Consider the following 24,484-nt stretch of genomic DNA (forward strand, 5'->3'; position numbering starts at 1 on the left):
CTTGGTGAAGATATGTCTGGAAGTGGTAAAGGAGTTTGCCCTGCATTGACCATTTCAAATGCCATCACCAACCTATGTGGTAAAAGACTTAAAATTCCTCTTGGTTTTTTAGACATTAAAGTGCTCTATGCTGTGTTAATGACTGAGTGCAGCCTTTACATGTAGCTACTGTGTTTGGCCAACTGTGGAGATTGGAACCATTGCCATCTGAAAAGAAATCCATGTGGAAAAGAGAGATGGAATGGCTTCTTTCTGTGAGTGATCATATTGTTGAACTGACGCCTTCTTGGCAAACATTTTCTGATGGAAGTAGACTTGAGGTAATTTCCGCTCTGCTTTTAAGAGCATTTGCTGTTGAAGTTTTATATAAGTTTCAGGTTCATGCATACTTCCTTATCCTCAAAGGATGCAATCTAAGTTTTTGCTTGAAATTTCCTGAGTTCAGTTGTTCAGCTTAAATGCAGCTCCTTTTCTTCTGGAATCAGTTACTTGACAATCTTACGAGAGCTTTTCGTCGTCTGCACTTTTTGAGGAAATCATAATAGCCATATGTTGTTTCGTCTAGTATTTTGTTGTAGTGAAACTCAAATTCTTATGGAAATCTGTGAATTTCAGTTATAGGCAATTTTCTGCTATTACATTACTTACGCTTCCTACCTTTTCAGGTGATGACTTCTCGAACAAGATCGGATCTAGCTATTAATCTGCCTGCTCTTCGCAAACTTGATAATATGCTACTTGTAAGATTTATTTTTCGGCTGTTTATTTCTGCTACGAATTTGAAACTTATATGCCATTCTTCCAATTCGCAGGAAATACTGGATGGATTTACCAATACCGAATTTTGGTATGTCGATCAAGGTATAGTAGCACCAGAAGCTGATGGATCCGTCTCTTTCCAGAAATCTATCCAACGGCAGGAGGAGAAATGGTGGCTGCCTGTGCCACGTGTTCCTCCTGGTGGTCTTCCTGAGGCCACGAGAAGGCAATTAAATCACAAGCGTGAATCCGCAAGTCAGATTCTTAAAGCTGCTACGGCCATTAACAGCATTGCTTTATCTGAGATGGAAGTTCCAGAATCATACTTGGAAACTCTTCCGAAGGTATGATATCATCTAAGTTAGGCTTTTAATACCAAACAATTGAAGAAAGATTCTGATAGATTATCAAATAGAATTGCGCGATGCTGCTGATTTCACCTATTTTTAAACTTGCAAATTTGCTACAATGTTATACTGATATGATGCTATGGAATGCTTCAAAAAGTTCCATTGGACTGTAGGTTGGATTCAAATTGTTGATGCAGATATGCTTTCGTTATATGGTAAATTTCATGTTTTCTTGAAGAAATATGCTGATTATCATAATATGCAGAAATCATTGTAAAGATGAAAAATTTGTAAAACATTCAATTAGGTAGTAAATACTACTAAATTCACTTTTGTGGGATAGCAAATTGGAATTTCTAGAAGACTAGACTTCTTCACTTGCAAGTGTGTTAGCTGCTTTCTCACTGCATATCTATCTATATGTTGACACTAAGTGTTTCAAAATTAGAATGGGAGAGCCTGTCTTGGGGATGTTATCTACCGTTACATCACTTCAGAACATTTCTCCTCGGAGTGCTTGCTTGATTGCCTCGATCTGTCTTCTGAACATGCTGCTCTTGAGATAGCAAACCGGGTGGAGGCAGCAATCTACGTGTGGCGTAAACGACAACATCCCAAGCCCCCATCTCAACCAAACCATTGTGCTGCCAAATCGTCATGGGAGATTGTCAGGGATCTCATGATATATGGTGACAAGAGGGAATTGCTTGCTGAAAGAGCTGAAAACCTCCTGCTATCTTTGAAACAACGTTTCCCGTGCCTCACACAGACTACTTTGGATGCCAGCAAAATACAGTACAACAAGGTATATATCTATTAGTATAGTTTAAGAATGACTGCATAAATACCTGTTGAGGTCTGCGTACATTAAAAAAAAACCCTTGGAAGTTAAAAATAACACAACTACACCTGTCAGGGTCATGTATTATATTACGAATCTTGCTGAAGGTTGGATGGCCAGGGGGAATATGAAATGTAAACATAACTTATGGGTTTGATGTTATTTTTCAGAATTGCCAGTTTCTTTTCATAATATGCATAAAGATGAGCATCAAGCTTGTCTGTGTAATTATCTGGATAATGTATTTATACAGCTTATTTTGTTCTGCTAAATATATTTTCTCATAGCCCATCGTCTGAATTGCTTCAGGATGTGGGGAAGTCTATTCTGGAGAGCTACTCAAGAGTCTTGGAGAGTTTGGCATTCAACATTGTGGCGCGTATAGAGGATCTACTATATGTGGACAACATAACCAAGCAGTCTGATAAACTGACATCTGCATCGACAGTAAGTTTCCTTTCAGACAAGAAGTTCCCGGTTCCATACTCAGTGCCCGTCTCAGGCACCCCCTACCGAACAGCGTATACAACACCCAACTTCTCCCCGGCTCATCTGGTGAGCCCTGCACGAGGGGAAAAGACGCCGTTTCTGAGTGGCAATTGCAACAAGCCTGCACGTCGTGGCTTAGGAGTCAAAAGAGTCCTCACAAATTATCTTGGTGGTGATGCAAAGGTCAAGAATTGTGGCTATATTATCGAAGGCCCCGGTTCCATTTCAAACAGAACAACTGAAGGGACGATGTCTCATCAGAGCATGGAAGGGAAGGAATCGTCTTCCATTTGTAGTGAGTCTAGGCCACAAAAGATAGACCGGTAGTTTTCTTGGCTTTGATAGCTGAGTTTGATGTACTTAGTTGGAGAAGGGGGCGAAATACGAAAACTGATGTTAGTTTCTTATAGAAGCATTATCACAGAAGAAGAGGTATATCCAACTGATCACATGTTCATTGATTTATTAACTCTTGACCTTTATATTATCTTGATCATCTTCAAGTGGTGGTGGAATCATGTACTTGAATGAGCAATGAGCCCAGTATTCTTTTTGAATGCGACAGTATGAGTAGAACAAATTAAAACAAAAAGAGGTGTAAAAGGGATTAATCAGGAAAATAATAAAAATCAAGGGGCATTCCGAGAATTGAACTCGGGACCTCTCGCACCCTAAGCGAGAATCATACCACTAGACCAAATGCCCGGTTTAGTGTGTAGATAACAAAAATCCCAAATACAGAGAAGCATCTTATGCTTGTGTTTTGGTTACCAGACCTAAGGTATGAATATTAATTAAATTCCAGAAAAGATGCAGTTTTCTGTCCAAGTCAAATTTATGGTATCTTAGCCTCTATGAATAACAAATCAAATATTTAAGTAAATATATTATGGACACTATGTATATGTAAGGAGGACCACGATCACGACCACGACCACGACCACAATGACGTTACTTCTCCATAGAGTTAGCTCCAAGTCCAAGCATCAATTATTAATTTTGGCTTGATGAAAGGATTTGAAGAAAGAATTTTTAAATGATTATATTTGAATAAATTTAATATTCAACAAAAATATAATTTAAAATTAAATAATTTGAAAATTTTTAAATGTAAGCTTATCCAATTTTTCAATCAAATTCAAAAAATTTGAAATCATATTTCAATCCAAATGCAACCTCAATGCTTCTCTTGCTTGATCAATATATTAAAATCGGAGCAATGATTGGAAAAAACATTGGGCTTTGTACTGCACCAATATTGGAAGCTGACGAGACAACAAGGCGCCTGTAGCTCAGTGGATAGAGCGTCTGTTTCCTAAGCAGAAAGTCGTAGGTTCGACCCCTACCTGGCGCGTTTTCAAATACCCGTTTTTTACTCATTTAATACACGATGATTCTCGTCTTTCTCTCCTACACTAATAAAAATATCTACAAAACCATTCTAAAAGGAGTTCAATAACAAGAATATATAGTATCAGAATTCTTTAGTTTCACAGATAAAAATAAATATTTTGATTCAATTAGTAGCTTTACTGTATATAAACTCTGTAAGTCAAGGAAAATCCAAATAAATCATTGATGCAGATTAATAATTCCATTGGTTCACTTTCTTCTTCTTCTCATTTTTTGAAACTTAAATGATTACTTATTTACACCATTAAATTATGATATAAACAATTGATTCAACAGATCATGAAATAATTATAACATTCATATATCAACATAATATATGATTAATTAAATACTTATATATTTATCAGAACTCAAACCAAATGTTTCGTAAGAATAAAGTCTTGAAATTTCAATATTGAGTAATTGAACATCAATGTATATCCCATCAACATTTCTTAGCTAGATTTTAATTACCAAACTTCACAACAATGTGTATATAACAACACTTGTAGTGTAATAAGTATATAATTAAAAAAAATAATCAAATATATTTTAAGTATATCACACTTGTTTCGATTCATCAAAAGGGATAGATGATATATAAGGAGAGTAGGTGAAGGGAGTTTCTAGACTAAAACAAAAAGTAAAAGTAATAATTGTACTAATCACCACAATTCCCACCATACGGCGCCACATAACCAAGAAAGCCTAGTTTTAATATCGCTAATGCTGCACTACAAACTCACATCCCCTGTTTGTGCTCAGCCCACTACAATCAGATGCTGGATTTCCACTCATCCCCACTCACACCCCCACTTCCCAATCACCACTATATAAACACCACCCCATTGCACTGGTTTCATGCACAACAAGTACAAGTATTTGAAGAAACAGAATATACACATTAATAACGACAATGAAGTGCTTTTTCATTCTTGGACTCCTGGCAATTTCCAGCTTCAACTACGCATACGCGGCCGGCGAGTGCCCCCGATCCACTCCCGATATGGAGGCCATGAAGCTGATCCCGTGTGCGGAGGCTGCGCAAGACCCCAATGCCTCCGTTTCCAGCAGCTGCTGCGCTCAGGTGAAGAGAATCGGACAGAATCCTAAATGCCTCTGCGCTGTCATGCTATCTGATGTGGCTAAGAGCTCCGGCGTCAAGCCCGAGATTGCCTTGACTATTCCCAAGCGATGCAACTTTGCTGACAGGCCCGTCGGCTACAAGTGTGGACGTACGTTTCTATTTTTCTCTTCTTCCAAAGTTAGAAAAATACATATATATATATATATAACTTCAAATAGAGTGGCGTTTTTTGGTTTTGATTCTTTACTACTAACTTTAAGGGTACATCGTGGAGTGGATTGGATTTTATATTTTAAATCTTGTTACATCTTTTAATCCATTATTTTTATAATTTTTTTAAAAGTAAAATACATGATCTCAATATTTTTTATATTTACGTGACGTTTAATTACATATTAAATGAAATAAAAAATGCAATATTATTTAAAGTAGAAAATTCAAATTGATGAAATTGTGGGAAGTTTTGTGTCTATTCTCATCGATTTTGAATAATTTTTGGGTTGTTTTGCAGCTTACACATTGCCTTGAACTTGAAAGGAGGAGTGTGATCAGAAGATGGCAATCCAGGTTGCAAGAATGAAGATGTCTACTTTTGCTTCAGTTGTATGTGTGTTCCCTGCGGGCTACTTCACCGGCTGCCTACTAATAATGTAATTATAATAAGCCCATAAATTAAAAAGAAATCCATCTCTTTTATCTATCTTCCTTTGCTTCATTACAATTTACACGTAAGCATTAATAATCAAAGATAAAACGAGAAAATTAGGGAATTAAAGACGTATTTAATATTGAGGATGTAAGCACACAAATACCCGTATATATATAATGTCCATTTCCAATATTTCACACGACATAGTACATATATATTGAGAAGATGGATCACCAATATTATTAATAAAACCCGAGGGGAAAAAAAAAAAAAAAGAAAGTTTAGAACACTAAAAGTTCCTCTAAAATGGGAACTGAAATGTTACAATGATCAGCTGCTACAAGCTATGATTTACTTTAAATCATCATTAATTCTGCAGTGCACTGCTGCTCCTTTAGTAATACAGTGATCCTGCATCCAACATTTATTTGAACTTTATAACATGAAAATAATATTTTTTTAAAAATATTATAAGGTAAAAATTGAAAGAAAAAAGAGTAATACCTTGCCACCAATTTCCTCTTGATGCACAGCTACAATTGCTCTCATTCGTATCCTCTCCTCCGTCTTTCTTGAACTATTCAAATTAATTATATTCCACCAAATTAAATTTGGTAATGATGATATTTAGTTTAATTTCTATAATGAAATAAATCAAGTGGTCGAGTGCACGATATTTAATTCTCGACTGTAGTCAAGATTCTTGCGTCTGAGTCAAAATAACAAAAAGATCGATCAAGTTTTGTAATATTAAGCATTTTCTATCTTATATATGATAAATATTTTAGCATCATATATATCTATTTATTATCTGCTATTACTCTTAAGAAAAAAAATTAAATAAAAAAAATAAATGAGTGATTTGGAAAGTAAACTTCACGTAGGACACTAGCTTACATTATTATGTGGAGGAGTAATATTCGGAGTTGTGGGAGAATAAACGTCTTGGCCACCATAGTAGATGGATGAGTTGTAATAACAGGGTTCAACTCTTCCATTCTCGTACTCGGGATTCTTGTCTTTTTTCATCGGATTAATGACTTTCTGAGTTCCATAATCTGATATATTAAAAAAAAGAAAAGAAAAAACGTAGGTCAAAATCTTGATCCGCACATCAGATATATGATTTTAATAAAATTTAAACCGAATATAATGTGTAGTGGATAATTATTATTGTGAAAACAATTATATATATTTCTTTAGAGAAATAGTATTTTTTTCTGTCCCATAAGTTAGGTTCATGTCATTTTTTGTTTCATTTATTACAAAATTAACATTTTTAATTCCATAATTTAACAAAATTAGCACTTTTGATCATCATGCACTTTTTCATCTACAATTTAATAATGTAGGTCACGTGCCTAGAATGTTATCGCTAAATATTTTTGGTTGTAGGAAAAATTGGTCATTTTTTCAATAATAGCATATGAGTGCTTCATTTGCTCTACTTGATTCATTTGTGGAAGACATGATTCTATGTATTGTTTCTACGTGACTTTAACTTATAGAAATATGAGAAGGATAAGATTCAATTTTTGTGAGATGTTTTTTACCATAACTTTCCTCGAGATTTATTTTTCCCCCTCAAATGTAGTTATATTTTCTTTCCCAAAAATGATGCAAGCTGGAAAACAAATCAATTTTTTTTCCAGCCAAAAATACTTAACCATCACTATCTATGCACGTAGATTACATCGTTAAATTGTAGATAAAAAAAATGAATGAGGACCCAAAATGCTAATTTTTATAAATTATAGAACTAAAAGTGCTAATTACGTAATGAATGTGACTAAAAATAAAACGAGCCTAATTTATGAGACAAAAACAATATTATTTCCCATATTTCTCTAAGTTAAAGAGAAAACGGACGAAGGAAACAAAAATAATTTCATGTCTAGTAAATGTTGCGGCAAACCTGTTCCATTTTTGGCATTGCCATAGTTGTGTCCAAAATCTGGGGCAGAGGTGTCTCTTCCACTCACCTTATCAACCCAAAAAAAGAAAGGAATTAATACATCAAATGTTGCTAGAGGAAAATAGTACTTTTCTTGCTTAAAAAAAGGGTTTTGATAATTTTGGGTGTGACTTTGATTTTAATTACCAGCAAACGTTGATACAAATTTCAAGAACTATAAATATAACATGAAACAATTAATTAGGACATTAATGTATGAAAACATTTTTTTTATTTTTTTATATCAATCATGATGTGTGAAATACATATTTCAAAAACTATTGAGAAGGCAAAATTATATTCTTGATTCTATAATTACGGATCGTTAGTATTTTTGGTCCTGTAATTATAGATTAATAAATTACATGATAAAAATTACTACTTATCTATAATTAGAGGAGTAAGTTGTAATTTTGTCTATTGAGAATAAAGTCAACCATAGTATAATATAGAAAGACACAGTTGCATGGTTAATGATGATGTCCTATATACAATACATGTCTGTGTGCCCTACTATGACTTACGAGGAATATGCTCCACTTCCGCTTAAACCAAAATATCTCAAACGAAAGTTCCAAAAGAAAATAATAATAGTAATAATTAAACTGAAGTTTGAGAATTGAATAAATGTTAGAAGTATCATTCAAATTAACAAAAACAAAACTCAACATTGTTGCCATCTTTATGTGGGACATGAAAATTAAATCTGTAAAATAAGATTTTGGGTGTCCCAGCTGTATGGGATTTGAAGTATCATCAGATATCCTTCATCATTAATTCTCCTTCATTATGTTTATAATATAATTAATTAAAAAGTATTTAAACAACTTAATTAAAACAGAATTCCAGCTTCCCCAACTCTCAAGTTTCAGCAATAATATATATATTTTCAAGAATTTGATAAATATATATAATAAAAAAGAATTGAAGTGACGAGAACTGAGGAAGAATATATATATATATATATATATACCATGGAGGTTGGTGGACCAAAGATTGATCCAAAGAAAGCTGTGGACGAGGACGAAGACTTTGAGGACGACTCTTTCGGACCAAACAGATCCGTAGTAAAAGACGATGATGTTGATGAAGATGAAGATGAAGATGATCCTCCTACCACTGTCTTTGCTTTCTCCATTAATTTCCTCTAATTACGAAAAGATGGAAGAATTGTTTGGAGTTTGATTTGTAGTGAAATAATAATAAGAAAAATGGATAAGGTTGGAGAGATGAGAAGGAAGATAATATATGATAAATATTGAAGTTTTAATCCTAAGAAGTGCGTGCGTGTGTGTGTGTAGGAGAGTGAGAGGGCACGTGAAGTTTTGGGTGTGGTGAAAATGAGAGGGGCTTCTGCTCATATTTATAGGCAAAACAAAAGCTTTTGACAAGATATGGGATTAGCCCATGTCCATCGGTCCCTCCCACCTCCTTTAACCCTCATTTTCTCACCATCTTTGACCCTTTAAGTCCTCTCATTAATTATTTTTTTGATGAATTTATAATGCACGGACACCAACACGGATACATATTTGATGCTATATAATAAAATTTTAAATATAATATAATTCAAACACAAATATATATAATTTTAAATGTATTAGAATTATATCAATATTGCGTCCAAACGTGTTAAGGTATTCGACATTATAGAAAAAATGAGCATTTCAAAAGTTGGTGTGTTATAGAGTGGACCATCGCATTCAACAATCTTGAATGGATTGGGTTCTTTAGAATCGAATTATCCAAAAATAAAATAAAATAAAATGAGGTTTGGTATTAAAATGATGAAATGGTGTAAGTGTAATATTCTTTTGGAGTTTGGTCCTGCTCCTGCCTAAAGGTGTAGGCAAATTAAACTATCTCTGGAGGTAGATTCCATGGTGGGCTCCGACACACACATACACACACACACACACATATATATATATATATATAGTGCAAGTTGAATTTGTTTATCTGCAAAATGCAGCATATATTCCTGCAGTTAAACTGTCGTTTAGGGCGGATGCCATAAATACACGTGATTATAAAAATACTTTCTTTTTTAGAATAAAAGCATTAATTACATTATTAATTGAATAATTGAGTAATACATTTATTGTAAAATTACAATAACTTACATATAAATAAGATACCCACACATTTGTGAAACTCGAACCTATAATTTCAAATTATAAAATCTCAACATTACTCGTTAGGTCAAGAGATCATTCATCGAAATCTTGTACATTTGAAAACCATGTATAAAATCATATAATTTAAAATTGTATGGGGATATAAATATATATATAAAAAGCAACAAGTCATTTTCATTGTTTGACCTACATGCATGCATATGTCTGGACATAGGGAGGGAAGAACCTTATCCATTTTATCTATGCATGACTATATTGAGTGTGTGGGCACCCCCACCCCCACACCTTCCATACGGCAGCCATATATATTCGGATACGTATGTCATATATAAATATAAGAGCCCTATTGTCCACACCAATACACTCCAAAAGTGATTTATGGTGGGAGGTTAGAGGGTTGATTTGGTACATGTTGAATGTTCAAGTAGAAAATAATATTTAGGTTTTTGTTTTAGTGGAATGTGCTTCATTAGACATTTTTTCACCTTAATTTGAAATTGCTAAGTTGGCTTCAACATCAAACTCACGTGAAAGAAACGCAATTTTTGACATAGCTTTTGCCTATATATAAATTGATATTTTACAACAACACATTCTTCTGAGCTCTCATATTATTTATATTATTCTATTAAAACTATTCGCTAAGATTTGATAAATTTTTATGGGCATAATTTACCTCGCCTTGCTGGGTCCCACCTTTCTAGTATATATATATCTTGTTCAAACAGTTGACTTCATTGTCACATTCCTCTCATTGCACATTAATTCCCAACATGTAATAATTTTCTTCTTTTTCGGGAATATGAAATGGAATATTTGATTTGAAAAACATACTTAAATAGATTCAATTTGTCATAGTTTCTTCAACTTTTATATATATATATATATATATATATATATATAATTCCTTCAATGTTATTGACTTTTCGAGAGTTGCAGGACCATATTTGGCCACGTCTAGAATTTTCATTAGATGATTTTTTAAAAATATATTTGTATTTCGTTTCAATATATCTACATGGGTGGATTTTTAGATCAAAAGAATATTTGATTTGAGAATAATGAAAAGAGATATATAAATTCAACATGTGATGACATCTTTTTGAGTTCAGATTATAGTGTTTATCAATTATTGTAAAAAATAATAATAATAATACCATAGATTTGTTTTCTATTTATATTAATTTTGTGTGCAGAATCTTTGAAGAGAATATTTGATTGAAATAAGGCGGATGGTTCAACACGCAATAATTATTTTAAACTTCAAGTTGTGGTATTCATCTTTTGAAAGAATTTTAGAAACATCGCAGCATGTTCTTTTTTAATTATTAGTTTTAATTTCTATATTTATATATTTAATTCAGTCTCTTTCCTGAATTCCCGGAATTTGCCCGTTGTCCCGCTTCTTGTGTTGATAAACTTCACCGCCCCTTTAACAGGGGATAGGGCCAGAGATATTCCTGCACCAAACTTATATCTACTTCTTACAATTATTATATTTCACTAATTATATATATCTATATATGCATACTGCCAATTTTACAGACAATAATTATCAGTAAAATTATAAAATTATTATCATGGAAACTCAAAAAAATCTTATGGCTTTAATCATATTGTATAAATTGTTTAGAATAGTTGAAAATAAATCATGCCCGTGTGCAATTAAGTGTAGATTGAACCTTGAAATCACACCGTATATTGAACAATGTAACGGTGGGAAATTCTATTTGGGTTAATACAATCAGTTTTTTTCCCATTTTATGGGTAAGTCTTCTTATACATGTATATTTAAAATATTTTATGTATATGATAATATATAAATAAAATACAATATAATAGAAATTTTGCGGTTGATTCATCTGAAGAACATATGGAGACTCAATTTTCTTTTTTATTATAAATCATCGTTGTACATCATTCCTAATTTGCATATAATAGATAAATTGTCACGCTTTAACATATATTAAAATAAGAGTAAAATATAAATCGATAATTACATTAAAAAAGAAAGAAAAAAAAACTAATTTATCAATTAATATAAAATTTTAAAAATTAAATAAATTAATTATCTTATCAAAAAGCATTTTTTATTTCATAAAAAATCAGTGCAGCGGTTCATTAACAACCATTTATGAACATGAAGGCCAATATATATATATATATATATATATATATATATATATTAGTATAGATCATGATTATTGTGGAACCAAATTAATATAATATATAGTTCTTCCTAGGAGAATGTTGTCCCTTGATATCCTCGAAAGTCAGCATTGTCTATATTATATTAATAACAAAATGGAAAGTATAAATCCCAAAGAATTACATGTTACTAAAATGTAAATTGTTATTATTATATGATCTATAATAGCGGGGTCTTTATCAATTGGTGCATCTTTCAAAAATGTAACAGGCCAGAAAAAGATTTTAGATCCGACGGGATATGATTGTTTTATATATGATGATGATGATGATGATGATGAAACAAAGAAGAAAGATGAAAGCAAGATGGGTACACTCAACCTTATCTCTTTGCAATGAGCAAATGTGGGGGCTGCAGCTGCTTTTTGGAGTGGAATATTATTTCTCTTGGAGTACTATGATGCTCACCAGAAAATTAATGAACAAATAATAGAAAATGGAATTATGCAGCAATAGAAATGTGATCAATACTTGTTTGGTTCCACTTCTACAATAATAAGTTGCCAGTACTTTTTACATGATACAGTATTTTAAATAATTGACGAAGAATTCAGGTTTTCTGAAAATTACATATCGACAGTTGCAATACCAAATAAATTACTAAAATACCTGCAAAGGGTATCAAGATTTGAGTTCCTGCCTTCTCATGATAACAGAAACACTGCATCCGTAATAAGAAACATTAAAGCTAATCATTATTTTCCGAGCGTGTGAGTTATGACATTCTGTATTGACCTCTACTCTGATCTTAGATTCAGCTAATTCATAAGCCATGTGGAGCTTAGATAGTGGCAAGAGTTGTTCTTGCGCATCTTCTTACCACTATCTACCCATATTTTGTACTTGCCGCCCAAGCACGAGGAATCAGCATATCTGTGATCTACTGCCATCTTAAACATGTGGATTCTTGAAAAGTAACCTAACAAATTCAATATTCCAACTATTTGCTTCTGCTAGCTGCTGAATTCGATGAAATAAGAAACTGAAGAAGAAATTCATTGAATGAGTACGAGTTAAACCATTCTGGGGAAGCATATGCTCAAGCTCCTGCTTCAGTAGATGATGTTTGCCGCCTCAATTCCTCATCAGCATTTCTTAGGAACTGATCCCAGCCACTTCCTTGACTTGTATCCAAATAATCATAAGGAACTGCAGTTTTTAAACCCGGACGAATTCCACAGCGGCCCTCCACAATCCTAAATTCCAACTCATTGCCTTCTTCTCTCAACTTCTCTTCCAATTCATCCCATGTAAACATCAGGGGTAGAGTAGATGCACCCCAAGGGTTGAAATCCAAAAGCTTAACTCGTCTATCTTTTGTGACATACACATCAAATGTGTAACTCTCAGATCCAAAATTCCCCTTCACCTTCTCCATGAAAAATTCCTCGATCATCATTTCCAAATCATCTTTCTTCTCAAGAAGAGCAGGATAAAAGTTAGTTACCTCCCGTTGACAAATCCCGACAAGGAGTTTATGGCGTACAAAGCAACGAAATTCCATCTCAGGTTTTAGAGAAGGGTACCATTTGCGGAGTGCAAGGAAGAAACTTGATGGCCTTGATGCAGTCTTATCTGTGCATGAATCATATGCATGGCAAAGATCATGGACAACTGAGTCAGACGACCGTAGCAGAAGGGCAATCTCTGAGAAATTGGTACATTTGAGATTCCCAGTTGAACTGATCCAAGCGGAATCTTTAGGTGCACTCCAGTTAAGCTTAGGAAAGACAGCTCCCCCGAGGGATCCAATGGATGCTTTAATTTCCATTTCAAATTCCGGAAAAGACGGGGGTGGTACGGGTTCCTCGGCTTCATCTCCGGATCCCTCAAGTGTGACAAAATCTTCTTGCTCTTCCGGTTTATGGACTCTGTTTGGCAGAGCATCATCATTTGTAATTGAAAGAGGGAGGAGGAATGGGCCAGAATCATCGAGCAGGTATTGGACAAAGGACTCTGGAAGCTCATGAATTATTGTTTTTATGGAGCAGGATTTGAAGTTCGGGTACCATTCCTGAATCTGGCACCTATTTATGTCTTCTTCCGTCATATCGAGATTTAGGAATTACTTGGCCCTTGGTACAAAAAGAAGATCCTTACTTCAAGAAGACGCTCAGTTCTACAGCAAATAGTTAAAAATTGCTGAACTTTAAGATGTGATAATGGTTGAAGGAAAAAAGATTGAATTTGTATTTCTAAACAAACAAGAGAACTAATCCGAGTACAGACACTCTGATCTGCTAGCACTCTAGAGCATTTGAATTACTTCCACATTACCATCATGTTCTTGGTAGGGCTGTTGAGCGGAACAATTCGGTTCCCCGATTTCAGAAACCGAAACCGAACCGAGAAGCTTCTATTAGGTTTCGGTTGTAACAAGTTCTATTTCGGTTTTTTAACCGAAGAAACCGATATATATTAAAAAAAAAAAAAAGAAGAAACTGAGTCCATCTCCAAGCTTCATCAGTTCATCTCCAATTCATATAACAATACATCATTTCTCATTCCCACAACAACACTGATACCAAAGCCCACGCACAACCAAACAAAGTCAACAAAAATTTAATCAGACATTTCATCAAACAATTTGAAAGCAAAACTTGCTCATCAAATTTCTTCTACAAACTGCAACAGAAATTTACAAAGAAGAAAAATCACCTATCAATGGTGGAGTCGGAGCGAAGGTGTGCCGCGTGCCGAAGGATTCGTGGACGTGAAGAATGAAGATGGAGACTTCTGCAAATTTTTCTCACTGCCAGTGCCGCGCGCGAGAGAGAGAGAGAGAGAGTTCTTATTTCAATACATTGACCTTATGACTCAATGACTTAAAAGAAAAATATATAATATATAATATTATATATATATTTTAATATAATTAATAAAATTAAAATATATAACCAAATCAATTTTTCGATTCGATTTAATCATCCAATGAGCCAAAAAGACACAATTTTTTTTTAAATATTGGTTTGGACCGAATTTTCAATTAAAATACAAATATTGTTTCAAAATATTTTAAAAACACCTAAATCAAATTAGGCCGAACATTCACTCGATACAAAATTCTTAACCTGCCTCGAAACTGATAATATGAGTATCAAACTCACCCCGTCGGGGGACCCTACGGGTTCAATTGCCATCTTTACCCAATCCCTACAAGTGGCAGCCATCCGTGATTTCTCATATGATTATGGGCTTCGTTGGCCATTGCTCTTGCTAAGCTGGGCTCACGGACTAATATTTGTACATCGGGTTGTCCAAGCCTAATATTGGGCATTACATAAGAGCCCAAATTCTTGGGGTTATCCAATTCACAATAAAATTAAAAATATTAATTATTTTAATCTAAAAATTAATAGGTAATATATAGGTCGGAACCTCATAAAATAGTCAATAATTGATACTTATATTTTATAATATATGATTTTATTTTTTAATAAAAAATTGATAGAGACTCATATAATCAATATATTATTTATTTGATTTATATACTTTTATTTGTGACTTAAAAGTATGTATTTTGGGAGTAAAAATATATGAACTTTAAAATTTATTGAATCGCACTGGTAATTGACTCTATATAAAAGACAATAAAAATACGATTATGATGATAATTAAATTAAATTAAAGCTAAGGTTTTTAGAAATCACATACATTGACTTAAAGCTGAAAAATGATCTAAATTAATCAAACTGGCAGTGCATCCACCCATGAAAAGTAGCCCCACTTTGTTGCAAAGGCGACGCCGACTTGTTCGCTTTTCTATGGTCAAAGCTTCTTGGTCGGTTGAAGGCTTCAGATTCTGCTTCAGAAGTTGAATTGTTTAATGCATAGATAGAGTAGAATTTGGGAGAAAGAAAAAGAGCCCAACGTAAGGCCCTTCATATATTTTAATTTTTTATTACAGATGTCATGTACTATCTCCAACTCAAACCATGTCTGAATTTAACTATTATTAATAATTATACATTACCAGTTACATTTTAGTTTAGCAATAGTCGAATTTAAATACTGTCCGTGTCCTAAAGTTTTATTAAATTGTACATAGTGAAAAGAGAAAGATGGAGAAATGTGGTGGGTCCCTTCACTCGTTTGGTCAACGTGTTGTACAATTGGTACAATAATTGATCTTCCCACAAAAAAATCTAACGTTAACGTAAGGGATAGGATGAGGTGCAAATTATTTCAATCTATTATTAAGACTCGGAATTACCCATTTGTTTCTACTAGGGATTTTTTATAACCTTTTCTTTTTTAAAAGTTGCAATAATTGTTGATAAGGTCTATTTAATCAGTTGGTGACTTTGAAATTTCATGATATTAGACGTTTTGAACAATTATTGCATGTATGTATAACAAAACAACAATGATATAAATTACAACAAATTTAAATTTATCCATTTTTAAAAATATGGAATTCTCAATTTAAACTACGTATCTATAAAAATAAATAAGATTGAGTATATTTCATGTATTTAAATCAATTTAGGAAAAATCACACTATCATGATGTTGGTGTAATTACACATAAATTTTTTATAGTTTAAAAAGTTACATCTAATACTTTTGATGTTTATTTATCTTTAATAAATAGACCAATTGGTTAGTTACAATTCATTGATTTAGCTCAAATAATTTCTTTTGCCAAATTGCTCTTATGCAATTAGCGTGTGATGAGGTATACTTTATTTTGGTAAAGCTATTTTTGTAAGAAAAATATTTATTTGATTTGTAATAAGTTAATCATAGTTAAATATAGAGTTTTATTTAATCTTTTTGCTAATGTTAATAAAATCAATGAATTTAAAATGAATTAAGGGATCTATTTATTAAAATAAATGTTAGAAATAATAAAAATATTTTTTAAAATTATAATAAATTTTTGTGTAATTATATAAGAAACTAGGTGTAATTATTCTTTCATTTAACATAAGTTGAGGTAAAGATAAAATCATCTTTAAACATTTGAAGAATGAGTAGTAATTTTCCAAGTCAACACACAGATTTATGCAATCCTTTTCTTTCTCATCTCATCTCAGCCAAATAAAAATGGAATTAGATATATGTGCAGTGCAGAGTCCCCAACTTGACCAGATAAACTGGACCACTAATACCATCAAAAACCTCAACAAAACACCGACCCAAAGAAAAGGTTGAGACTTCAAGAACAGCGCAGACCCACGAACCAAGACAAAAACTCCTCCTTCTCTCCTCTCACACAAAATCAAAATACACACACTCATGTGTGTGGGCGTGTGAAACAAACCCGAAAGAAAGAAAAGGAGAGGGGGTAGTAGTAGTAGTGGGCGGCAGGGAGCTAATGGACCCGGTAGTATTGGACAGGATAATTGAGAAACTGATTGAAGTCCGATCCTCAAAGCCAGGGAAACTAGTGCAGCTCACGGAATCGGAGATTAAGCAGCTTTGTGTTGCGTCTCGTGAAATCTTTATTAATCAGCCTAATCTTCTCGAACTCGAAGCACCCATCAAGATTTGTGGTATACCTTTTTTTATTTTTGGCTCGTCTAATTTCAAGATTTGTTGTGCGTGTCTTGTAAACGCGTAAACTGTTCTTAACTTTACGTGGGTCTTTGATATACTGAAAGATTTTAGGGTTTTTCGCACACCCTTAGTTTTGTTTGTTCTGGGCTTATGGGTGCTTCTTTTACATGGATTAGATTTTTTTTCTGGGATTCTTTTTTCTTTTTTTTTGGGTTTTAAGGTTGTGTCGATTTGCGCGTTCTCCTTCTTTATTTTTAGGAAAAAAAAAACACTTTTTCCCCTCCGTTGAAGATGAATGGTTTATTTGTTGGATTTTTTATGTTGCTTGAGAGTATTTAAGCTTTCACCTAGATCATTTCCTTGAGGGATTTCAGGACTCGATGATTCTGTTGAGTTCTGAAATTCCCTGACTGTTATTAAGTTTGACAAGTTTACCCGGTATGTATTGTAAAGTTTTTATCAATTCTTTCTAGGAGACGATCCACATGAATTAATCACACTGGAAAATCTAGTTAGTTGCATTATCCTTTTTGTTACACAGTTTTCAGCTATATGAGTTGTTTGGCTCGTCATGTTTTTGCTCAAATGCAAGTTTTCATGATTAGTAAAAAAAGATTGTTAATTGTCTGTTATGAATTTTGTCATGAAAAATTAATATTTTAATATTAATTTCATTATTGTGGCAACTGGCAACTCAAGAAAAAACATATCTGGAGTGCTGGCTGGCATCTTTCAATTTCTTAAGAAAAGGTTCCATACAATAGAATCTTTCATGTTTACACAGGCTTGGGCTTTGACTTTGGCCGTGAATGTTTAGGTTCTTTCTGTGTATGTATTCTCTATCTCGACAACAAGGTTTATTGCTATTATTCAATAGGCTGCAATTATATGTGCCTAGGCAAGTGATGCAGCATCATTTTCAGGTATAAGTGATATACTGGTGGTTGAGGCTTTTTCTTGATATGAAGGTGGTTGTCAATGATGAATAGGGAGCTATTCTAAGCAGGATGGAATCTGAACGCTTGATTGAAGACATAGCTTGATACTCAACAGAGTTCCTGCACAGTTTCTTGCAGAGAATTAGAAGGAAAAGGAATTACTCATAATATTCTTTGGGCATCACACATTCACAGGAAGGTTACAATAATATGCGAAACTTAATTAATGATCTCTGATGCAAAGAAGGATAGACTTCTATAATGAGCAAAAGAGAAAGCTGATTAAAAAATGAGAGAGATAGCTGAAAAGATGTGTTGAGAATCGAGATTGTTTCTGTAATTCTTTATTTTCCTAAAAATTCAGATATTTACACGAGGAAGTGAGGGCATACATTATAGATGAAACGAGACATGGCTGTTTGTAGCTCAAGTTGAAATGTTGTGGGAGTTTTCATTCTGATTCCATCAGTTTGGTGGGTTGAAGTGGGAAAGTGAAGGGGATAACAACCTGATACAAATCCAATTTACTCGATGAACTGGCTTAGTTGTGTTTTAACTTACTTCACTATAAGATTTGTGCAGCTTAAAGAGACTTGAAGTCGCAAATTATGGTTGAAGCCTCATTGGACAAGTATCCCCACGTGTAGTTACTATATGTTTCAACTCTACCACATCTTTGTGGCTGTTACTTAAATTGCCAATGCTTGGATAAAGTGTCCTCTGGATGGATCAAAGTTTTGAAGTATTTGTGCCTACAGATGAAGTAAATGTAACTAATATTGGAGTCAATTAGGCTACTTCAGAAACCAATGTTCTTAACTGTAACAGTTTTTCATGTCCTGCCAGTCCCCTTTATACTTGTTACAGTGCTTGGCCTATGTCTGACTTGTCTCCATATTTTGGTATCTCAATTATTGAAGCAGTAAAACGGGAGAAGGCAAGGGAAAATGCAGTCTTTTAGTCTTCTACTTTTCTGGTTGATTGTTTTCTTTCTTAGTTTTCTTTTACTTTGCTCTTCTTTTCTTTTGCTGGTTTATTTACTCTGATAACTAGCTATCAATTGGCCTCACCAGTCCATCAGTTTCAGTTGTCTTAACTTAGAGGCATGCTGACCTGTGCAGAAGAACTGTCATGAACATGATCTTTGGGAACTAATCTAATCTATCTTTGTCATTACTTCAGGTGACATTCACGGCCAATATAGTGATCTTTTAAGGCTTTTTGAGTATGGAGGTTTCCCTCCGAAATCAAATTACCTATTTTTGGGGGACTATGTAGATCGTGGAAAACAGAGTTTGGAGACAATATGCTTGTTACTTGCATACAAGATCAAATATCCGGAGAACTTTTTCCTCCTTAGAGGAAATCATGAATGTGCTTCTATAAACAGGATTTACGGATTTTATGATGAATGTAAGCGCCGGTTCAATGTCAAATTGTGGAAAGCCTTCACTGATTGCTTTAATTGCCTTCCTGTTGCTGCACTGGTTGATGATAAGATATTATGCATGCATGGGGGCCTTTCTCCCGAACTGAACAATTTGGATCAGATTAGAAGTTTGCCCCGCCCAACTGCTATCCCTGATACTGGCTTGCTTTGTGATTTATTATGGTCAGATCCTGGTAAAGATGTTAAAGGATGGGGGATGAATGATAGAGGAGTTTCATTTACTTTTGGCCCCGATAAAGTGTCAGAATTCTTGGCAAAACATGATTTGGACCTTGTCTGTCGTGCTCATCAGGTATAGCATTCTTCTTTTCCTATTTTCTTCTGCAGTCAAGACTCCAGACTGTTCATCAGATGCATGTTTTTGCAGGTTGTGGAGGATGGTTATGAATTCTTTGCGGAAAGGCAGCTTGTAACGATTTTTTCAGCCCCAAACTATTGCGGTGAATTTGACAATGCTGGTGCAATGATGAGTGTTGATGAAAACTTAATGTGTTCTTTTCAAATTCTGAAACCAGCAGAAAGGAAAAACAAGTTTATGATGTCCACTAAAATGTGATGTTCCGCTGCTTCCGAATTTCAAAGGTCAACTCCAGCAATTGCTAAGTGTTATCTTCTTTCTCTTTTTTCCCATGTCATTTTTCTTAATGTAGCGAATACTGAACAATTTAACTTATGCATCCTTTTCGCCTTACGTGAATATTTGTCTATGTATAACAATTTTCATCATGCACAGAGATGCTTAAGGCTAATCGGAGTTAGAGAAAATAAAAGCAAACCTGCACATAACAAAGAAAAGGACAAAAAGTAACTGCTGATGTTACCAATTAAAATAGTACAGTTTGGTGCAAAGATTGTCTAGATCTATTGGAGGAGTATCTGCATGTTAATACTGTTGAACAAGTTGATCATATTTGCAAATTTGTTGTCTTAAAGACAACCATTGTTGTTGCTAATGGTTGTCATTTTTGTTTTCTATAGATAACTGTACTTTCCTTTGCTTAATTTGTTGACCTAGTTCAAGTCTCCAAATCTAATGCACAAGATTCCCTACCCCAAAGTTATAAACTGTTCTGCAGTTTGAGTATTGTTAGGTATGAATTCATCAACAGAAAAAGAAACAAAGGAAAGGGCATGGAACTTGTTGGATGATGAATGTGAGCAATAGATCCTTGCATAGGCTCTCATCTCTCAAATAGTATTTAGACCATTGCATTAGAAAGCCCATTAAAAGAAGAGTTATGGTTTTATCTCCTTTTTTTTCTTTCCCTTTTTTTTGGGGCAGATTTTCCTTTATGCTATTTGTTTTGGTTCAAGGATTCTCACGAGGAAAGCAAATTATTACATACGAAACAAAAATTGAATAAATACTCTATCTCAAGTTATTTAATCGTTTAGAAAAATTTACAAGAGTAGTGCAATAATGGATGAGTTGGAGAGGGGCAAAAGATCAGATAGGCTTTTCGCGTTGTCCTCACCTTTTTTTTAGGAAAATATCTTTTCCCAAATTACATGATATTTTCCTCATGTTTTCTTTTCTTCGAGCACTGAACTGCTTACCATCATTTTATTTTCCTTTGTTCTCACCAGAAACCTTGTACCAAACGGGGTGTTAGTAAATGTGAGCAAAAGGCTGTGAGTACTTGGGGATCATTTGACACTCTCCTTTCAGTTCATATACGATTTCCCTTTGCTCCTTTTAGTGGAAGTGGGAGGGTCTTCCTATGCAAATAGATATTTGTTGATGTTGCTAATCTCTGAGTTTTATTTCAGTCTATTGAAAACAATAAAAAGATAAAATAACTCGGGGTAATAAACATCTTTTAACAGTTATCACAAATTCACATGAAGTGTAGAGCGATCACAAAGAAGGTTTTCTTGCTTGCACTGAAAACAGATATCCAAAAGGGTGGCAAAAGAATAGAGTGAAATGGTTGACATAATTACTCTCATTTCCAAATGGTTCTTTGGTTGCCTTCACTCATGTAGTACTCTGTGACATGCTTAAACGTGGGAAGTACAGGGTCCTATATTACTGTGGCTTTCTGCTTATGATGATTAATCAGTTCTTGGTTTCATTCAAATTATTTTTAAAAGAATTGGCGAAGTGATTGTCCTTCATTCCTTCCTTATATCCACATGGAAATTATCTGGGCAGCAGGTTAGAGAGAAATGGGAATTTTGTCCTCTGTAGCCTTTACATAAATTGGGTTGAAAAAGATATGTGGTGTTGGTGTGTAATGTGAAAAGTACTGTATATTTCTGAAAGCCTTTTGGAAAGACTGCTCTGTTTGCGGAACATTCTTTACACGAGGGTTAGCAGAACATTATCACACTGAACGTATATGAGGATATCCTAACATTTAGTGAGAATACATGTAACCTGAACTTCTGGAGCTAGACTGTTTCTGAGGCAGTGATTCTATTTCCTGTACTGTCGGCTAGGGTTAGCGATAGCTTAAATGATCAGTAGTAGTTTTACAGGATGCTCCTTAGGTTCTTGGTGTCACAAAAGTAATCATTTTACGGCTATGTTCATCCATCCATTTGTCTCTGGTCTTGAAGATAACTGATCAAGACCTAATTATCTCAAGAAAACAGTTCAATTTGATTGCCTCTATTACTAATTTTATTCTATTAACCTTTTTTCTTGTTGCAGGCATCACCCTCTGATCAGAAGAAATTACAGCTTACACCTGTCCTTAAATCCCCCTGAGCATGGATGAAGAACTCCATCTTAACTTTTATCTGACAGTTTTAGTGTGCTTAAGGAGTAGTTGTTTTTGATGCCGATTCAGGGGAATAGATAATCTGTAAGTTGTACTCCCCCTTCGCCAAGGGTGTTTCCGTGTAGATAAATTATTTTGAAATCATGTTATTGAATCACGGCTGGCACCCAAAACAGTCAACTTGTATTGGAACACTCGTGCGTGTTATTAGCTCAAAGAACGTTTCTAGGTAGAGAATACTTACATGTAGTAGTTGCCTTGTTTGTGGAAGAGTTTTCATCTATTGAGGTTAGTTGCTTTAATTTTTATGTTTTCGAACTTTTCGGGGAAGTCACAGCAAGGGCTAATGCTGCTCTCTGCAGTGCAGCATCATCTTTTGGTATTGAAAATTGCTGGAAAGTTGAATGGAGATGAATGAGGATGAATGCAATGTACCCAACCGATGTATGATAATATAATAGAGATGTGTTCCCAACCGATGTTTGATAATATAATAGAGATGTGTCTGTCGATGCATCTTGCTTGCTTCTCTTACCCGGTCTAGGCTACATGAATAAAGAACTGGCAACCATCAGAGCAGATTGATGAAAATAATCTCAATTGAGAACAGGCTTTCTCAGTTAATATAGGGCTCCCAATCCATTTAGACTCAATGCCACCGGATGAAATTATGGATTCGAGTTCCAACAATTTATTTGAGATTATAGATTCTAGTTTCAACCAACTTGCAAGTATTTATATGAGATAATGAATTTGAGTTTCAACAAACTTGCGCGTACTTATATTATTTTAAGTTGGCTTATTATAATTTATTATCTCACTGGTTTTTATAAATTTGATTGTTATTGATGACTACAATAAAATATTGATTAATTTCCTGATTTAACGATTTAATGATCATTCTTATAATAATAATTATTATATAGTAATAAAAAATTAAAATATTTCATGCCCAAATATCAATTATCCAAAAGTAAAGGGCGGCCCAGACCTTTTCTAAAGTTCTTTCAAACCCCAAAGCAACCCCTCTTGCCCCCCCCTCCATTTTGGAGAAAACCTCATTTTCCTCCTTCATTTTCCGTATAAACAAATTTAGTTGAAACCTGCGATCACGCGCAGTTTGCCATTGCAAATCATGAGTTCGTTGGAATCCGTAAAGCTGCTGTTGGCGGCGGCCGGCGGCGACACCGTCAAACTTTTCGACATTTCAGTGGAGCCTCAAAACCCTTGCGTTCTCACCTACTCTCCATCTCCGGGCGTCCACATAAACTCTGTGAAGTGGAATCACAACAGTTAGTGCTGATTTAATTCGTGTTTTCGTCAATGTATCTTATGTTTTGCAGTTAGGTTGCGCAGTATTTTCCTCCTCATGTTCTAAGTTAATTGGTCTATAATGTGATATATCTACTTTTTTATTTTTTTTCTAAATATAGATTTGGTGTTGGCGACTGCCGGTGAAGATAGTAAGATATCATTATGGAGGAAAAATGGGCAAAGCTTGTGGACGGTACCAGCCAAAAATGCTAGGGGAGAAACTGTCGAGGTACACAAATTATTTATGTTTTCTATTTCTTATTGTCTGAATTGTGTGACAAAACTAGAATGTAAGGGAATTTCTAATGTGCTTTTTGATATGTGCTTGATTTTAATGTTAATTACCACGAGTAAGCTGGCCGGGTTTCCAGAGGAAGTAGGAAATCTTGATATTGAATGTTGTAGGTGTTTCTGGATTGGCTTATTGTGGTAATTGTCTGTTGCAGTAAATTATGGTTCCAGTGTCAATGCAATAGAGATGATTTCCATGATCAAGTTTTCAGTGGCATGAATTTGATTCCTTTTTCATGGAGAAGTAATAATTCGAAAATGGCATCTCTTCAATTCTGATGCACTGACCTAAGTGCTTATGTGAATTATATCAGCATTACCTGAACAAGGCAGTAGAGTTCAGATTAGGGAGTGAAAATATAACTTGGTAAAATGTAATTGACTTAATTAATTTTAA

General features: G+C 34.1%; 6 protein-coding genes and 2 non-coding genes across 10 annotated transcripts in view; 5 read left to right on the plus strand and 3 right to left on the minus strand.

The window, feature by feature from the left end:
- Positions 1-2,926, plus strand: part of LOC105167115 (rop guanine nucleotide exchange factor 5) — a gene marked incomplete in the record, with an annotated part of 4,039 nt that extends 1,113 nt beyond the window's left edge. Inside the window, 6 exon segments of the mRNA XM_011086690.2 lie at positions 1-79; positions 166-320; positions 666-740; positions 813-1,103; positions 1,558-1,914; positions 2,260-2,926. Coding sequence (XP_011084992.1) covers positions 1-79; positions 166-320; positions 666-740; positions 813-1,103; positions 1,558-1,914; positions 2,260-2,766 — 1,464 coding nt within the window.
- On the minus strand, positions 3,073-3,144 carry TRNAP-AGG. Its single transcript has one exon. It is a non-coding gene; the product is annotated as a tRNA-Pro (tRNA).
- Positions 3,721-3,793, plus strand: TRNAR-CCU. Its single transcript has one exon. It is a non-coding gene; the product is annotated as a tRNA-Arg (tRNA).
- On the plus strand, positions 4,686-5,583 carry LOC105167116. The gene is made up of 2 exons (XM_011086691.2): positions 4,686-5,066; positions 5,430-5,583. The coding sequence occupies exons 1-2, from the start codon at positions 4,748-4,750 to the stop codon at positions 5,444-5,446; spliced, it is 336 nt and encodes a 111-aa protein (XP_011084993.1). The 5' UTR covers positions 4,686-4,747; the 3' UTR covers positions 5,447-5,583.
- On the minus strand, positions 5,523-8,869 carry LOC105167117. The gene is made up of 5 exons (XM_011086693.2): positions 8,495-8,869; positions 7,483-7,549; positions 6,465-6,625; positions 6,072-6,144; positions 5,523-5,978 (listed from the first exon to the last, which is right to left on the minus strand). Exons 1-5 carry the CDS (start codon positions 8,657-8,659, stop codon positions 5,962-5,964), a joined length of 483 nt encoding a protein of 160 aa, XP_011084995.1. The 5' UTR covers positions 8,660-8,869; the 3' UTR covers positions 5,523-5,961.
- On the minus strand, positions 12,327-14,705 carry LOC105167118 (cell division cycle protein 123 homolog). 2 transcript variants are annotated; one of them, XM_011086696.2, is made up of 2 exons: positions 14,526-14,705; positions 12,327-13,942 (listed from the first exon to the last, which is right to left on the minus strand). In XM_011086696.2, exon 2 carries the CDS (start codon positions 13,915-13,917, stop codon positions 12,907-12,909), a length of 1,011 nt encoding a protein of 336 aa, XP_011084998.1. In that variant the 5' UTR covers positions 13,918-13,942; positions 14,526-14,705; the 3' UTR covers positions 12,327-12,906. The 2 variants fall into 2 exon arrangements, with proteins under 2 accessions (XP_011084998.1, XP_011084997.1); XM_011086695.2 differs by having other exon boundaries at positions 12,327-13,986; positions 14,526-14,704.
- LOC105167119 (serine/threonine-protein phosphatase PP1 isozyme 3) lies at positions 16,959-22,784 on the plus strand. 2 transcript variants are annotated; one of them, XM_011086698.2, is made up of 5 exons: positions 16,960-17,364; positions 19,489-19,719; positions 19,924-20,048; positions 20,124-20,338; positions 22,413-22,784. In XM_011086698.2, the coding sequence occupies exons 1-4, from the start codon at positions 17,187-17,189 to the stop codon at positions 20,310-20,312; spliced, it is 723 nt and encodes a 240-aa protein (XP_011085000.1). In that variant the 5' UTR covers positions 16,960-17,186; the 3' UTR covers positions 20,313-20,338; positions 22,413-22,784. The 2 variants fall into 2 exon arrangements, with proteins under 2 accessions (XP_011084999.1, XP_011085000.1); XM_011086697.2 differs by having other exon boundaries at positions 16,959-17,364; positions 19,489-20,048.
- The window catches only part of LOC105167120 (protein NEDD1), a 7,821-nt gene continuing 6,820 nt past the window's right edge, over positions 23,484-24,484 (plus strand). Inside the window, exons 1-2 of the mRNA XM_011086699.2 lie at positions 23,484-23,774; positions 23,916-24,025. Coding sequence (XP_011085001.1) covers positions 23,618-23,774; positions 23,916-24,025 — 267 coding nt within the window. The 5' untranslated portion in view covers positions 23,484-23,617. The remainder of the gene's footprint in view (positions 23,775-23,915; positions 24,026-24,484) is intronic.

Source organism: Sesamum indicum, linkage group LG7 (genome assembly GCF_000512975.1).
Source record: "Sesamum indicum cultivar Zhongzhi No. 13 linkage group LG7, S_indicum_v1.0, whole genome shotgun sequence".
In the NCBI taxonomy this organism is placed as follows: domain Eukaryota; kingdom Viridiplantae; phylum Streptophyta; class Magnoliopsida; order Lamiales; family Pedaliaceae; genus Sesamum; species Sesamum indicum.

Excerpts from the sequence above, each read along its gene's own strand:
- LOC105167117 (XM_011086693.2), bottom strand. The coding sequence starts at position 8,659 with ATGGAGAAAGCAAAGACAGTGGTAGGAGGATCATCTTCATCTTCATCT. Across the intron at positions 7,550-8,494 it reads TTGGTCCACCAACCTCCATG|GTGAGTGGAAGAGACACCTC; the intron begins GTATATATATAT and ends TGGGTTGATAAG. Across the intron at positions 6,145-6,464 it reads TTACTCCTCCACATAATAAT|TTCAAGAAAGACGGAGGAGA; the intron begins GTAAGCTAGTGT and ends TAATTTGAATAG.
- LOC105167118 (XM_011086696.2), bottom strand. The coding sequence starts at position 13,917 with ATGACGGAAGAAGACATAAATAGGTGCCAGATTCAGGAATGGTACCCG.
- LOC105167119 (XM_011086697.2), top strand. The coding sequence starts at position 17,187 with ATGGACCCGGTAGTATTGGACAGGATAATTGAGAAACTGATTGAAGTC. Across the intron at positions 17,365-19,488 it reads AGCACCCATCAAGATTTGTG|GTGACATTCACGGCCAATAT; the intron begins GTATACCTTTTT and ends TCATTACTTCAG. Across the intron at positions 20,049-20,123 it reads TTGTCTGTCGTGCTCATCAG|GTTGTGGAGGATGGTTATGA; the intron begins GTATAGCATTCT and ends ATGTTTTTGCAG.
- LOC105167116 (XM_011086691.2), top strand. The coding sequence starts at position 4,748 with ATGAAGTGCTTTTTCATTCTTGGACTCCTGGCAATTTCCAGCTTCAAC.